This window comes from Protopterus annectens, chromosome 8.part1 (assembly GCF_019279795.1).
Source record: "Protopterus annectens isolate FY-2018-M chromosome 8.part1, PAN1.0, whole genome shotgun sequence".
NCBI lineage: Eukaryota > Metazoa > Chordata > Ceratodontiformes > Protopteridae > Protopterus > Protopterus annectens.
The window spans coordinates 321,273,780-321,291,304 of NC_056742.1; the positions used below are offsets into that span (position 1 = coordinate 321,273,780).

General features: G+C 37.3%; 1 protein-coding gene across 1 annotated transcript in view; it reads right to left on the bottom strand.

Moving 5' to 3' along the window:
• The window catches only part of PMFBP1 (polyamine modulated factor 1 binding protein 1), a 3,624,986-nt gene that overhangs the window by 3,522,937 nt on the left and 84,524 nt on the right, over positions 1–17,525 (bottom strand). Inside the window, exon 2 of the mRNA XM_044081904.1 lies at positions 3,110–3,261. Within this exon, the coding sequence (XP_043937839.1) occupies positions 3,110–3,261 (152 nt within the window). The remainder of the gene's footprint in view (positions 1–3,109; positions 3,262–17,525) is intronic.

Sequence of the window (17,525 nt, forward strand, 5' to 3'; positions counted from 1 at the left end):
TATCTTATTTGACTTTTTAAGGAGCTTGTAAGTCTATCATGCTTTCCTAGGCCAAACTTAGAGATATCTAAAACAAAGGTAAAATAAACTGGGCTAATCATGATATGGCTAACGGTAATTGTTCATTCTGAAGTCAACAATATATGAAAATCCTTTCTCTTGAATGTGCAACAGCATGTGGTGAGGTTATCAAACATCCTTATAACCACAGGAAGATATATCTGCTTAGCAAAAGCTTCTCATCACCTCCATCTGGAACTGGTACAACAGATGGAATTATGTACCCATCAGCCTGGAGTGAAAAGTGCAACCAGCTGGTGTGCTTCAGCTCTCAAGGGGTTCACCTGTCTCCCAAGGAAGTGCAAGTTCTAAAAAGGAAGTTTTGGGTCATCATAGTTTCTTTTTAAGACCTCTTCAAATTAAAAGACAAAAAAATTAAATGAAAAATGCATAAGATAGAAAGGTAGAGATTAAGGTGGCTTTGTTAAGTATCTGAAACTTTAACCATGAAATTGGTGTTTTAGATTCGCTTCATTGTTTGTACGCTATTAACATCATTACCAAGTACGGTGTAAAAATCATGTTCAGAGGTTCTTCTATCTGCAGTAATGTTCTGTTACCCCAAAGGACTTTGCATTTTACTTCCACACACTTTGGAAATAAGTGTAATCATTTATTTTTAACAATTTACATTAAAAGTAAAAAGTGCGTACTTAGTATGATTGTGCAGAGTGTATTCTCAAAGCCATCAATGTCATTGCACCTAGCAATTTAGTTGAGTAATTCAGGGGGCATTATATTACTTAACCTACTTAACAGACAGTTAAAAAAAAGGACTTAAAAAAGACTTAAGACCTATAATAGAATGCTCGAAACGGCTGTTCTGTTCAGTCTTTTTTTAGTAAAATAAAATTGAACTGAACAGTCATTCCAGGCTTTCTGCTTTAATGTTTTCATTTACAAACTTTATTTTGCTCTATTTATTTAATTGTGTTTGTCTGTTTAGATTGGAAGTGATTCAGACTACAGGAGACTGTCATCTGGTCATGTCCTTCAGGTTCACCAGTTTGGATGGGCATAACCATCAGCTGTGAAACTGCAGATTCTTAAAACACTACAAAAAGGCAGAAATGGATTGCAAATACTGCGTTCTGGTTTTCTCCTTTGAATATGATCTTTAAGGATTTAAAATGCATATAAAGAATTAAGGGTATATGTCCTTTCAGTGTGGCATACCTGATGGGATAGTCAGCAGTGTCTTAATATTTGTAACACAACTAAAACCCAGAAAACAAGAAATGGATTCAGGACTAAGAATTACGTGTACAATAATTAACATCAGTAAATCAGTGACACTGAATATAATATTATTAAGAATCTACTATACACCATCTTCACTCCCTTCAGAAAATTAGGATTTCCTAACTCCAAGATGTAAAATTAGTGAAAATATGATTACTGGGAATATTAACTACGCAAACTACAGTTGGGTAAACTATTCAGCATCAGATAAATATGCCCAAATATTAAATGACTATGTTAATCAAAATCGCTTGAAACAAATGGTATGAAATCCAGTTAGGTACGGCAATAGTTTAGCTTTCATACCAAAAAGCCTAGAACCTTCCTTCTCCCCTCCCAAGTTTATATCCTCCAGTTATTACCACAGATCATGATGCCATGCCCAAGGGTAAAAATCAAAATCATTTGGAAATAAATCATCCTCCTTATCAGTGAAAACTATGATCCAATAAATGACATACATAAGAAAATAGACTGGCATAGAATTTTAATATCCCAGACTGATCAGGATATAGTCACAGAGTTCTATGATAATATTGATTTCTACATTAATAAACAACGACATACCAGTAAGACTCAAACAGATAAATTCAAATGAGGAAAAAAAGGCTTTGGTGAAATTGCCAAATTAATGAAATAAAAATAGAAAAAGAGGTACTATTTCTCATTCAAATATTACCCTGGTCAAAATTAAATAAAATGCACAGACTAGTTACTTTTTTTCTGAAATCTTCCATCTCTAACTATGACCTCAGTTTGGTATCAAAGACTGAAAACAATAATAAGGTAATTGAAAGGGAACATTTTTTTATCAATTAACAACTAATCACCCAACTAGTAGCATTCTTGCAGAAAAAATATGTCACATTTCATAAATTCAGAAAGAAATATATCGGAGTCCTACAATCACAAATGAAGGCATTCATTGTACAACTATAGACAGTATAACTGGTGCCACAAGTAAAATTAAAAATGAGACAGTCATATTTCCAAAGGTTTAGTTTGCCATAAATCATGTGGTTTAGCAATGATATGGCATACCAGTCTTGCTGCTGTATAAAAGGGTATTTAATCCACTGAAAGAATGACTGCAAGTCGTGTCAAACATTAGAATAGGCACATAATGCAGGTAAGCTACTAAAGGACCATCTCTATAGATCCTGTACCCAGAATCTAATAAAACCCATTTTAAGCTGTATAAATAATTACAAATTCACTTCAAACTGGACAGAACACAACATATACAGCCACAACAATGGGATATAGTACTTTTTGTAATTATGACAACTTGGCAATAATAAGCAGACACATCTTGAATATACAGAGCAGTATGGGTTTAACAGAAGGCATGACAAAAATAAATTCCAAGTCATATTAAACAGACTTAAGGCCTACTGATCCAAAACTGAAATGAATTATTTCAAAAAACAAAAATGGGTCACAAAAGGTACTACCCAAGTTATGCTAAGCTAACACTAATTAAATCTATTATCTTTTTTTGACTGTCATGGACTACAGATTTTAAAAAAAGGTAATACACAGAGACTTGATGTTTTTGTAAGTATCGAATAAAAATGACTTAAATCCATAGGAAGTATATCAGTGGCTGTCGTTTTGTATGAATAATGAAATGACCAGAAGAGGTAAGTGCTCTGCAGAGCTCTGAGGTTTACCTCTTCACTGTACTCTGACAGTGCTAAGAAGTACTTTAACTTAGTTAATGTTCATGGAAGTATACCGTCCGTCATTAACTATGTTTCTCATTGCAACTCTCTTACTCAAGCAGTTATATTTATATTGCACTCACCTTAAGATTTTCCTCTTTCCCTTCATTTGCTGCCTCTAGACGATGCAACCTTTCTTCATAAAGTGCTCTAAATTCCCCAATGAGGTTCTGCATCCCAGCAGGAGAATGGCAGTGCCTGGGAAGTTCTCGGTCAATGTCCCCTAGCCTAGGAACTGTCAGTAAGAGAAGTTTAGAGGAAAAAACATTGCAACTCTTTTCTCACTACATCATCTTCTGTAATTCAGTTATCTGTTACATTCTTTACCTGTGTATTTTGTTCCCTCTACTAATTAATGTGTTACCCTCCTGTGGGTTCTCCACAGTTTGGAAACACAGCGAGGTGAGAACAGTCAACTGGGTGAAAGTAAATTATCTGAGTTACTTACTTTTTGAACTTCTTGTGCACTTAACTGTATTAAATAAAATATACTGACCCAGTACCATTAAATAAAATATAGTGATCCAGTACCATTAAATAAAATATACTGTCCCAGTACCATTAAATAAAATATACTGACCCAGTACCATTAAATAAAATATACTGACCCAGTACCATTTAATAAAATATACTGATCCATTACCATTAAATAAAATATACTGACCCAGTACCATTAAATAAAATATACTGTCCCAGTACCATTAAATAAAATATACTGACCCAGTACCATTAAATAAAATATACTGACCCAGTACCATTTAATAAAATATACTGATCCATTACCATTAAATAAAATATACTGACCCAGTACCATTAAATAAAATATACTGTCCCAGTACCATTAAATAAAATATACTGACCCAGTACCATTAAATAAAATATAGTGATCCAGTACCATTAAATAAAATATACTGTCCCAGTACCATTAAATAAAATATACTGACCCAGTACCATTAAATAAAATATACTGACCCAGTACCATTAAATAAAATATACTGACCCAGTACCATTAAATAAAATATACTGTCCCAGTACCATTAAATAAAATATACTGACCCAGTACCATTAAATAAAATATACTGACCCAGTGCCATTAAATAAAATATACTGACCCAGTACCATTAAATAAAATATAGTGATCCAGTACCATTAAATAAAATATACTGTCCCAGTACCATTAAATAAAATATACTGACCCAGTACCATTAAATAAAATATACTGACCCAGTACCATTTAATAAAATATACTGATCCATTACCATTAAATAAAATATACTGACCCAGTACCATTAAATAAAATATACTGTCCCAGTACCATTAAATAAAATATACTGACCCAGTACCATTAAATAAAATATACTGACCCAGTGCCATTAAATAAAATATACTGACCCAGTACCATTAAATAAAATATAGTGATCCAGTACCATTAAATAAAATATACTGTCCCAGTACCATTAAATAAAATATACTGACCCAGTACCATTAAATAAAATATACTGACCCAGTGCCATTAAATAAAATATACTGACCCAGTACCATTAAATAAAATATAGTGATCCAGTACCATTAAATAAAATATACTGTCCCAGTACCATTAAATAAAATATACTGACCCAGTACCATTAAATAAAATATACTGACCCAGTGCCATTAAATAAAATATACTGACCCAGTGCCATTAAATAAAATATACTGATCCTGTACCATTAAATAAAATATACTGATCCAGTACCGTTTAATAAAATATACTGATCCATTACCATTAAATAAAATATACTGACCCAGTACCATTAAATAAAATATACTGACCCAGTACCATTAAATAAAATATACTGAACCTGTACCATTAAATAAAATATACTGACCCAGTACCGTTTAATAAAATATACTGATCCAGTACCATTAAATAAAATATAGTGATCCAGTACCATTAAATAAAATATACTGTCCCAGTACCATTAAATAAAATATACTGACCCAGTACCATTAAATAAAATATACTGACCCAGTGCCATTAAATAAAATATACTGACCCAGTACCATTAAATAAAATATACTGACCCAGTACCATTATATAAAATATACTGATCCAGTACCATTAAATAAAATATACTGACCCAGTACCATTTAATAAAATATACTGATCCAGTACCATTAAATAAAATATACTGATCCTGTACCATTAAATAAAATATACTGACCCAGTACCATTAAATAAAATATACTGACCCTGTACCATTAAATAAAATATACTGACCCAGTACCATTTAATAAATTATACTGATCCAGTACCATTGAATAAAATATACTGACCCAGTACCATTTAATAAAATATACTGATCCAGTACCATTAAATAAAATATACTGACCCAGTACCATTAAATAAAATATACTGTCCCAGTACTATTAAATAAAATATACTGAACCTGTACCATTAAATAAAATATACTGACCCAGTACCATTAAATAAAATATACTGTCCCAGTACCATTAAATAAAATATACTGACCCAGTACCATTTAATAAAATATACTGACCCAGTACCATTAAATAAAATATACTGTCCCAGTAGCAAACTCCATAGTAGTAATGCAATATTGTGTGTGCAAGCAAACTTGGGGAAGTCTATTAAAAAAATAAAATATTGGTTAAAATACAGCCTACTGTAGTATTAAACATGTATTTTGAAAATATTAAACAGGATTAAAGACTAGGGTACAGGCTACCATGAAGAACACAGTATTAGCACACTAAGCAGCAGTGTAAACATACAGAACAGCATCCTCTCTTGCTGAAATAATATCTACTATCACTTTCAGCTCAAGTCTCTGCATTGCTGCCATTTTCATTGCCAAGCTGAAACAAGCCACCCAGGCATGGTTTCTTGTAACTAACTGCACACAACAATAAGCTAAAGGTAAGACAGATAACGAACATATGTAATCAGCCAGCAGTGCTGGGGACAGGCGAACAAGCTACAATATATGTTGGCAGCGTACCAGAGATGTTCTCGGTAGTGTGTACTTACAACAGAAAGTGAAGAGCAGCAAACCTCACGGACTTCTGACAAGTAGCTCAAAAAAGAGCTGAAATTACCAGCAGAGTTGGAAGATGTAATCAGGTAGCGGACATAATAGAAATAGAAAGCAGTGTAATATAATGACCTCTTCATCAAAGTGACATGTTCATTCCCGTCACCTGCATACAGGTTAGACCACAGTCCAAAATAACCAGCATCTTACGTTTTACACCTCTCATAATTATTGCCATGGTAGGACTGCTCCATACATTACTGAACTCTTTCAATATGTGTCATCTCACTGTTTCTGTAGTAAAACTGTTCCAGTCACCTACCCCCTCTCTGTTAGATACACTTTGATGTCATTCCCATGTGACTTCCAGTCTGTAACATGGACATCATGTCATCTAGTTTTCATCAATTTCTCTCTCTTTGAGAAAGTACCCAGGTGAATTCTACTGATTTCTCTAAAGTGGCACAAACTTTCTCCATGCATCCCTTTATTTTTTTCAAAAGTGAACAAACATATTAAGCCTCTCTTTTCGAGACTTCTGGTAAAGATCAGGCACCTTTTTTTAATTGTCTTTATACTTTCCAAGTCTTTGCAAAAATGCCATGTCCATTTCTCATAAAGTACTTTAAATGGGTTTCCATTAGCTGTCTGCGCAGTGGTAAATCACTTTAATAATGGTGATCTTTTCTTGTGCATTATGCACCAAGTATCCTGCATTTCTAAGGGCTTTCTCAAACTGCTTCCAGTTATGAATAACCCAATGTCTTTTCCCAAATATACCACTGCTACAATGCTTAGTCTGCATATGTTTTTTGATCACTGATTTTTTTTCCAAGAAACATTATCAAACATTTATTTTTAGTTATTTTACAGTATTGTGTATATCAAAAATCTTGGTAAAATATTAAGAGATGAAGCCAGAATTAAAGGAACAAAACATTTGTGATCATGGGTAACAGGAACATGGGTAGGAACGACATGGGATTCTGAAAGAGACTAGAGTGAGTTAGAAGAGGAAGACGGCCTACAAGCAAGCAGATGAAATATAATTGTAAAATTAAAGCTTATTTGCATTCAGAAATCTTCATGCTAATTGGATAGATCAGTCAGCGTGACCACTGCAAACTGAATAATACTTTAGACCTACAGCAATCTCCCCTCATCAAAATACTTGAAAATGTATATAAAAACAATTGCTAGACTATCTCCTGCAGAAAGAACTCCTAACCCCTACACAACATGGCTTCTGTCCTTCCCATAGTACTAGCACTGCCCTTCTAAGCTATACAGATACTGTCAATAATGCTAGATATAATGACAAACTAGTCTCTACTACAGTCTACTGCTCATCACTACTACTGCGCTCTGATTATTTACCATCTCTTCTTGGTTCTTATTGCTCCTCCTCTCCAAAGGGCATTTGGCACCCCTGTGAATACAGTTATTTTCTGTTGACTTTGATAAACTCAAGACTGTTCTACCTATATTCCATATATAACATCCAAATTTGAACAATATGCTATCGTGCCTTGTATCAACATTTTTATGTGATGTACCTAAGCCTGAAACAGAATTGTGTGTTTTTAAAATTTCATATGCAAGATATTCAGTATATAAATATTGTACTGTCTAGTATTGTATTTGTACTGTTTTTTTCTGGAGCTTTTCTCCCTGGGCCTCCATTGAAAATGGGCTCCTGGCCCAGTCAGACTTTCCCTGGTTAAAAATGTAATAAATACAAATTATCCATGCACAGTCTCTGATTATTGCTAAACATCTCTGTATGAAAAATATTGTATAAATTACAGGAAAATGAAATTTTTTGCATATTTGGATGTGGGGTCAATTTAACTACAGTCTCATAACTTTAACTGCTTGTGGCTGTAACTGTTTTACAGACCATCCCAGATGGCACAGAAATGAAAATGACTTGCTACGTCAGAATGGTGAATCCAGTCTTATTGTGTAAAGGCCCAAATCTGACTTTAGTTTGAAGTACACAGCTTTCTAAAATTATTATTTTACGGGTCTATATGATGCTATCGAATGGACTAAATAGCGAATGCTATTTAGTCGATCCGATACTGTTGAAATGGCAAAATAGCGAAGTCACGGAACATCAATTTTTTTCCCAGGGAAAAAATTTGGTGGGCCGTCTTCATGACTTTGCCATTTCCTCCACTATGGTGCGATCTCAGAGTTGGTATATTTAAGTAGGGTGTGTGTGTGTGGGGGGGGTGGGTGAAGATCCCCACTTAAATTTGTGTTTAAGTTGATTTTTTTTTTTTTACGGAGCAGCAAATTTTAACCCTGGGAAAAAATTTGCTGATCTGTTTGTGCAATATTTTGTTGTTTTGATATTATCAGTATGATGAAATAGCATTTGCTATTTACATCGTACAATAATATGATATAGACACTATTTTACTATACATAAAACCAAGCTCAAGAGTATACAACAAGGCGTTGTCACAGAAATGGCATTTCTCTTCCGCAGTAATGAATGGGTTCACCATGTTTTGCATTGTATCTTGGCAGTCCACAGTTCTGGAGTACTGCAATGAACCTCTGCCACTTGTGTGCCAGATGAACAAACAAAGTTGGTAATCTGAGATTATGCGTCAAGACATGTTTATGGGAAGAGAGCAAGGTGCTGATTTAAATAATCAACTGTAAATGAAATGACATAATTTAAACAGATATTATTCAGTCCCAAAGTTATCTCCATTCTGGTTAGCCTTTCTGGACCCTTTGTGGCATCCATAGAGAAAAAAGGGATGTCAGTCTACTGTATGCAACAGCAAAGGCATACCTCAGTGCAGGATGCATACCACCCTTCGTCATGTGGAATGCATGACTCTTGGTCACCCTGAACCAGTGGGTAATCAAAGTCTTTAAGAGTAAGCTTTCAAGTCCTGAGGCTGGAGCTGATGGACATGGGAAAGTTGAAAAGCAAAACAATGTGCTCAGCTACAAAGACAGTGAAAAGATTATCCCTAATTAAACCTCTCATTTTTTGTTACTAACAGTCTGTCACCATTTCAAAACATTTTAAAAAAATTGCACCACAGGCTTCCACAGAACGTAAAAAAACTTTACTCTGCCTTTGTCACTAAAGAATCACATTAAAGTCCAAATATGCTGCACAAATGTATATAACCTAGAGTCTCAGGCAGAACCTTTCATCCTTTATTTCAGAAGTTTCAAATAAGGAAGCAAATGAGTATTCTCGCAACAAAGATGTCTCTGATCTCTGCTTTGCAAATTGAATTGAAAATGTCTGATTTTTTTCCTTTTCTAGTCTGTGTTTATTCCCCGTCTGCAGCCTCCACATGTTGTAGCTCATTATCCTGCTCTGCGTATAACAGGAGCAGAACTACTGCATAGAAATGTTACTCTGGCACCAGCGTGGGTCATTATTTATTTAATCTAAAATATATTCTACCAGGCAGGCAATACAGAGATCAATAACAAACTTGTTTAAACTTGCTAGCCATGGAATGCAGATGATGAAGGACCAAACTACGTTGAGCTAAAATGCAAATGAATACAGCATATACAAAGTGGCATCATTACTTTGTAAAGAAATTATCAAACTGTATAAACCAGTAACACAGAAATATAAAAAGCATTAATAAGATGTCTATTCTAACAAGATTAATAACAACAACACAGTTTGTGCTTGCTTCTTTTGCTCTGATCTCTGTCTATGTGTTTTATTATTGTTTGCATGTATTTACTTTTACAAGACATTCACCAATGCAGATTTCATCCTACAGTCAATTTGGCAATAAAAACCTTTAAACCTTTTCATATCAGTAACATGTCCTTTAGTATTATTTCCAAATATCCAACCCTCAAGGATGTACTTACTTTTGCAAGCCATTCACCAATGTGCATTTTATCCCACAGTTAATTTGGCAATAAAAACATATTCATAACAGTAACATGTACTTTAGTATTCTATCCAAATATCCATCCCTCAAGGATTTCTCATTCTCTCCGTTTCTGGCAGACTAGCTCATAAAGGAACTTGCATCCAACCTTCAGTTTGCATGTCTTTACAGTGCTCATATAGGGTTTTGCATGGGCATGGATTTTTTCTCACATCCCAGTCACATGGGGATAATGAAATGGCAATGCTCCAGATTGCTTTTACACACACATGCAGTATATGTGTGCACACAGACCGCAATGGGTACTGAAAATGGATAGAATATCCATATAGCTACCTGTCAGCTCTCAAAAATCTTCTTTTTCTTTCAAGCCCTCATGTTATCTAGCTACAGGACATAAGATCATAGGAGGTTACTAGGCTAAAGGTCCTGGGGCCCTTACAAGCCTAGCCAACAGTTTATCCCCCAAAAAAGAAACCTCACTCAGCACCTGTCGCCCCTGTCAATGAGTGACAAATTTGTGGTTTCCCATCCACTCATCAAGGCCGCACTTGAAGAGGGTCAGCGAGGTACTATGTTTGACATGTATGGGAAGTCTATGCCAGAGACGGAGCAGCCTCTGGGAGACAAACCTGTCTCTCCAGCAGGTTTTGTTGATGTCACATATTAGATTTAGGCCTATTCAGCGGGTAATGTGCGAGGAGTTAGACTTATGGATATGGAGCATCTCTATTAGGGCAGGGTCCGATATTGCCTTATAGGCGAGAGACAGTTCACCTCTGAGCAATCTGTATAATACCGAGAAGAGTGACAGTGATTTAAGCCTGTCCACATAGGACAGGTGTTGGAGGCCATGCATTCTCTTTGTGAAGTATTTCTTTGGCCTTTCCAGTTGGTGCAGGTGTTCGGAGAAGTACATACCAAACGGGGAGTTATACTCAATTATAGCTCTAATAAGGGAGGAGTACAGAGAGGTAATAATCTCCTTTTTTCTAGATTACAATCCCTTTACTTATGAGATGAATGAAGTAAAAGGCTTTTCTGACCACTGCTGCCACATGATGGTCGAATAGATCGTTAACCTGAGTACCCAGGTCTCTCACCACAGGTTGTATGCTTAGGGGGTTGTCATTGATGTGGTAATCAGCAGGGGCTGTTTTTTTGTTGAATGGTATGATAATACATTTTTTGAGTTTAACTTAAGGCCATGACTTTGGCACCAATTATTTGTAGCTGTGAGACCCTCTTGCAGAATGTTAACATCATTTGGAGAGTCAATGACAGCACCCAACTTACATTCATCCACAAACCTGGTCAGTCACAGGCCCTTTGTCTTTGCCTGGAACTTTGAGAAGTAGATGCCAAACAGTAGGGGTCCCAGGACAGATCCCTGGGGAACACCACTAGTGACAGGTCTGCTGTCGGAAGTGGCGGTGCCTATTTTGACCTTGTGGATCTCTATCTGTGAGCCAGTTGGCCACTCATCTGACTAGACAGGGATTAAAACCAAGTTGTGTTAGCATTTTGTTGATGCCCGAGTAGGGGATTGTGTCAAAGGCCTTGGCCAGGTCAAGGTAAGTTGTATGTACTCACTTTCCCTCATCCAGGGCCTTGGTGACAGTCTCAAAGAAGTCAACTAGGTTCAATAGTCAAGATCTGCCCCTAACAAATCTGAACTGGGTAGGGTCGAGTACTTGGAGATTGCCTATGTCCTTGTTTATGAGATCCATAATAATAATAATAATAATAATAATAATAATAATAATATGCTACATAGCTTTATAGATCAGACTTGTCAAGCTAAGGGGGCAATAGATTCCCGGGTCAGTAGTGGCACCACCTTTGTGCAAGGGGATGACAATGGCAGTTCTCCACTCTGCTGGAATGAAGCCTGTAATTAGGCTGTGGTTGAATAGGGTGCTCAATGGCAAAGATAGTTCTTGCTGGAGATGGTGCAGAATACAGCCTGGTATACTATCAGGTCCCATGGAGACTGTGTTCTTTGCCTTGGATAGGCCCTTTAACACTTGATCTACGGAGATGTGAGGTGTGGGACAAGTATGTCGACTGGGCCTTTTGGGGGTGATAAGGGGGTGAAGTTTGCACTGAACCTATCAGCTAGCAGGTTGGCTAAGTCAGCAGGATCAGTGTAAGTAGTACCATTAAGTTCTAGTTTGGAACAAACTTGGGCTTTGCCATGGAGGTTCCTAACTTAACTGAAGAAGGACTTGTGATTTTCCTTTGATTTGAAGGCTACTTTCAACTCATAATTGGCTTCAGAGGTTTTCACTAGTGATCTAATTTGCTTGTTGAGGTGGAGGAGGGAGTTTTTCCGATTTGGAATTTGTTCCTTTTTACCCTTGGACAACAGTTTCTTCCTTTTGTAGTAAAGTCTGTTGATAGAGGATGTCCACCAGACAGGTTTACGTTTCCTTGAGGAGCAGGTTTTAGTTCTGTTGGGTATGACTAAGTCCATGTAATTGTACAGGTGCTTGTGTACTGCACTGGCCTACTGTTCAGCATATTTGTCTGCATCATCTGAGGGGGTGGTGGTGTGAAGCTGCTGATATCCTCCCTTTGGAGGTCATAGTCAGCTTTTGAGAAGTTTCTTAGCTTGGTTATGGCTGGGGAGGGATTGGGTGGGATAGAAACTTTGAATGAGAGAGACTGATGATCTGATCTCGCCAGGGAAGAACATACTATGGGAGTGGTGCAGCAGTCGCCCATGTTGGTGAGAACCAAGTCCAGTATGTTATCTCCCCTTGTGGGGGATGAGACTAGCTGATCTAGTGCATTAGAACTGATGAAGTCAAGGAATCATTGGCTGAGTGCATTAGTGTAGGAATAATTCACCCAGTCTATGGTGGGTTAGTTGAAGTCACCAAGGATCAGGGTGTTAGGAGGTACCTTGATGGAGTCAAGTAGGTCTAGGTAGAAGCAGTGGGTGTCCTGAGACATGGAGTGGGGTCTATAGCTGGCTATAGCTTGGATGGTTGTCTTGCCAACGGTCAGTTGCACCTGGAGTAATTCCAGTCCGTCATGTTGGTAAACCAGTCTGGAGGTGTGCCTGTTCTTAATGAAGATGGAGACTCCACCACTCTTAGTCTTTCTGACATCATTTTGGGGTTGGAAAGTGTGGAATGAGGTATAGCCTGATAAGGCAGGGGTGCTCTCTGCAGCCCTGAACCAAGTTTCTGTGACTGCACAGACATCGGCATCTTCCAGTGTGAGGAGAGCCTCCAGTGAGTGCATTTTCAGGTTAAGGCTCCTAGCATTGAGCAGCATGACTTTTAATTTGCTTTTTGACACATCTTTTATGTTGGAAGATTTGTCTTTGGTACATAGCCTAAAAAAGGCACAGTGGGGGAGGCAAGAGCCTTGGCTAAGATCCAGAATCCCAGGGGTGATCGATGCTTTGCCAGAGATGGCCTGCACCAAAGCCCGTCAACCATGTCATCCCAAGCAGACAGATACTGCATCCCCTTAGAAAGCTACCAGAAACTAAGCCAATTATTGAAGTCAAACATTTTTTGTTGGTATTGTGGTGTCATTCTTGGTGAAGGTAGGATGCTGCTTAGGGCTAGGGTAATACATGCCTGGAGCACATACTCTGAGAGCTCAATCATGTCTCTCTTCATATAGTCCACAGAGGTACTTCTCAAGTCATTCACACCAACATGGACAATGACAGAGTCATACTTGTACCTGTTGTGGAGAGACTTAAGTGCGTGTGTGATGAGGCAGATTCTAGCACCTGACAGACAGCTGACCATGACCTTCTCCTTGTTGAGCCTGGTGAAGGAGACATCAGTGTGTCTCACTATTGAGTCGCCAGTGACTAGTATGTTTGGTTTATTGTTATGCCTTATGGGCTGCATTGGTTTACAGTTATGCCTAATGGGCTGTGTTTGTGAGACACTAGTATGTTGACTACTGTGTGTGATGTGACTGGTGTTGTGTGTGGAATGTTTGTGAGTGTGTTGTGGGGGTCTCTGTTGTTTAGGTAAGTTTTTGTTTAGGACCCCTGCATAGGTGGGAGTGTGACTGATGTGGGTGGTGTAGTGTTTGTGCTGGAAATCTCTTCTTTGTCAGTAGTACTGACTGTGGTGTGAGAGAGCATGGATTCCAGCTTACTGATGTAGATGCATCTCTTGCAAGTAGAAGAATTATGCGGTATAAGAAGGGGACTGTCCATGACCATGAGGTAGTTGCTACACTGTCTCAGCATGCCCATGTCAACCAGGTTGGCAGGAGAAACTGATGGGAATTGTCCAGACATAGTGCTCTGAATACTTGGCGGACTTATGAATAACAGAGTTTGATAAGGGTTTGTCCGCAAAAACCCTAAATATAAAATAAATGGCCTGAATCGCAAGTGCTACAACCACAACTAAGATGCTTAGAATAAGAAGGTAAGTTTAATCAGGCTACTAACAAGCAGTAATAAGTGCAGAATAAGAGCACATAAACACTTAAGAGCACACAGAACAGCAAACTAAGGTGATATGGTAGAAGACAGTTACAGTAAGAGCAGCTGAATAAACTATATTTTATTTTTATTAGTGGAGAGGGAGGAACAGAGCAGTTTAAGAGACTATAGGGGTTGTCCTTCCCAGGTGGTCTCTCTGTACACAGTAGAAGAGATGGGAGTGTCTGAAATCAAAATATGATCTCACTGTACTCAGTTGAGTGAGCAAATGAAATGGGCCTAGGAGGAATGTCCAAACACAAATTTACAGCAGGGGCGGGCAATTCCAAAGCCACCAAGATTAACACCACAACAAGAATAGGGAGGGCAGTCTGGAACTAACTGCAGAGAGCCAGAGACCACAATATTCAATTAATATTCAATGAAACAAATAAATGAAATGCAGTACTATCTGAAACAATGCAAGTACAGAGAAAAGTGTACTTAAATCAGCTTGCATGTCCAATTGATTTCAGGTAGATCACAGCCAGCCAACAGCTCAAATGTTGAGCAGAAATAAATACACAGAGATGTGACTAACACTGATTATAAGGCAGAGAAACTCGCTAGGTATGCATTCGATGAAGAAGTTATTAGTGACATGACATGATGTCTTACAGCTGAGATAAGCTCCCTTTATGTATCACAAGGGATATTACAACTCCTAAATGTTTTAGCCCATGCATATGTCACCTCCAATTATTTATAGTATGATCCCAGTTATTCTTATTAGGGGGTAATATATAATTATCTACCATAAGATGGGTAAGGCCAAGCTAACACCAAATAGGATATATTAACTTGAGCACCAAAAGGGAAAACTGATAGGCTTAAAATGGCACACAAGGGCAGCCAGCCTAGTGCTTACCTATGAACTACAGATTAGAAGTTAGAAATAGGTCCATCCTTAAGGTCCTTGCTCCCAATAACTTTTAGGTCTACCCTCTCAAAACTTTTTAATCAGATTAAAACATGTAGCACCAGAAGTTATCTTCTTTTGAATTGCTATAAATTATTTCTCAAATATATGCATGTTTCCCGTCAGTATGTCATCCACAATCAGGTCAAAATGCAGGACCTTCTCTCCCAATACGGAAAGTCACATGCAAAAACCACTGGTATAAAATAGGGGCCCACCCATGCTAGAATCAAACTGTACAAAGGCATGAGATGTTAAACTTTCCTTCAGTTCTTTAACCATAAAACTATGGAAATACAGGACAAAATTGTATTCCATTTAAAAAGTGTGACAAATAATTCCTAAATACATATTCTGTCATTCTAATACATTACTACATATCAAGAGAATGCAAGAAGAACTGAAATCTGCATGAAAGGGCTCACAGCTCTGTACACCTAGAAGTGGCAATTCCTTGATTCTGACAGGATTATGAGGTAATGAGAACTGGAAGGGAAGATTCAGTGAAAGATGAAAAACAATTACATGTAATGAGTCCAAAATCAGAACGTTGAGAGTTAGGAAGTGATGGAAAACCTATAGGGTTGTGTTTGCAGAAAAACAGTCAACATAGGAACTTAACAACTAATAAGGATGAATAACAGGATTTGAAATAAGCATACTCTGACTCTGCTATGACGAAGATGGCAAACAGGACACTGAGCATGTGCAGAATGAACTAGAAGGTTATCCTGAACACAGCAGAGCATATTATAACAGCTACGAAAAACTACAATGTGTGCCAGACTACAAACACATACAGGCAAATACAGTGCAAAAAAAAAAACTACATTGTCTGATAGAAAGAATGCAAAGCAGCAGATGTCTTTGCCAGAGGAGATCCCATATGTTTATACCTACTTCAGTCCTAATAATGCACTATGATCTAAAGGCTGAAAACCGAGGCAAAATGAAAGCTAGTCAGTCTGCCTCGCCAAAACAAGTCATAAATCCAGAGAAATGAAACTCATATGATTTAAAACGACGAAAGCTTAAAACAGTGGACATCGACACATTTTCAGCGAAAGCTGTAAATGTCGAATCCAAAAAACAGCAATTTTTTTCCTAGGGAAAGAAATCGCTGTTCCAACCCCCGCAAAAAAAAAACACATTACACACTTCCAAACACAAACACACATATCCAATCCTAATTATACCCCCCCCAAAAAACAGTAAACAACTAAATACACATATGCACAAAACCCAAACATACATTTAACGAAAAAAAACAGTAAACATTTTAAACCATATGCACTTACATTAACCCACACCCTAACCCTAAGGTCAGTAACTCTCGAACATTTACATAAACAGATCCAAACACATACACACTTTCCTTAACCCTAACTCTACCCCCCCAAAACAAAAGTAAACAACTGAAAACACATACACACGTAACTCAACCATACATTTAATATAAAATATAAAACAGTAAACATTTTCATAACTCAACCATACATTTAATATAAAATATAAAACAGTAAACACTTTCATACATATGCACTTACCTTAACCCGCACCCTAACCCTAAGGTCAGTAACTGTTGCACAATCACGCTCGGGAGCTATACCGGACAAGGGACCACATTACACTTCAGAACACGGCAAAACAACGAAGTGGTCAAGCGATTTTTTTCCGAGGGAAAAATTTCACTGAACAGCCGCTTTGCTGTTTTACCTGCTCGCTCTACATGTGTCAACGAAAACGCATTCGACATAATGCATTTTCATTGTACTCATAGGAACCCTCTTTAGTGAATGCTGAATCATGTCAGGCAGATCAGAGGGATTTGAGTGATTTTTGATAAGCAGTCTTTTCTTGTAATCAAAATAAATGTATCAAACTAATCTGAAGAAGAATGTTGACATAAGGTCCAGAGGTTTAAATCATCCACAATGTCAGCGCAAGAATGTTGACATAAGGTACAGAGGTTTAAATCATCCACAATGTCAGCGCAAGAATGTTGACATAAGGTCCAGAGGTTTAAATCATCCACAACGTCAGCGCAAGAATGCTGACATAAGGTCCAGAGGTTTAAATCATCCACAATGTCAGAGCAAGAATGTTGACATAAGGTCCAGAGGTTTAAATCATCCACAATGTCAGCGCAAGAATGTTGACATAAGGTCCAGAGGTTTAAAT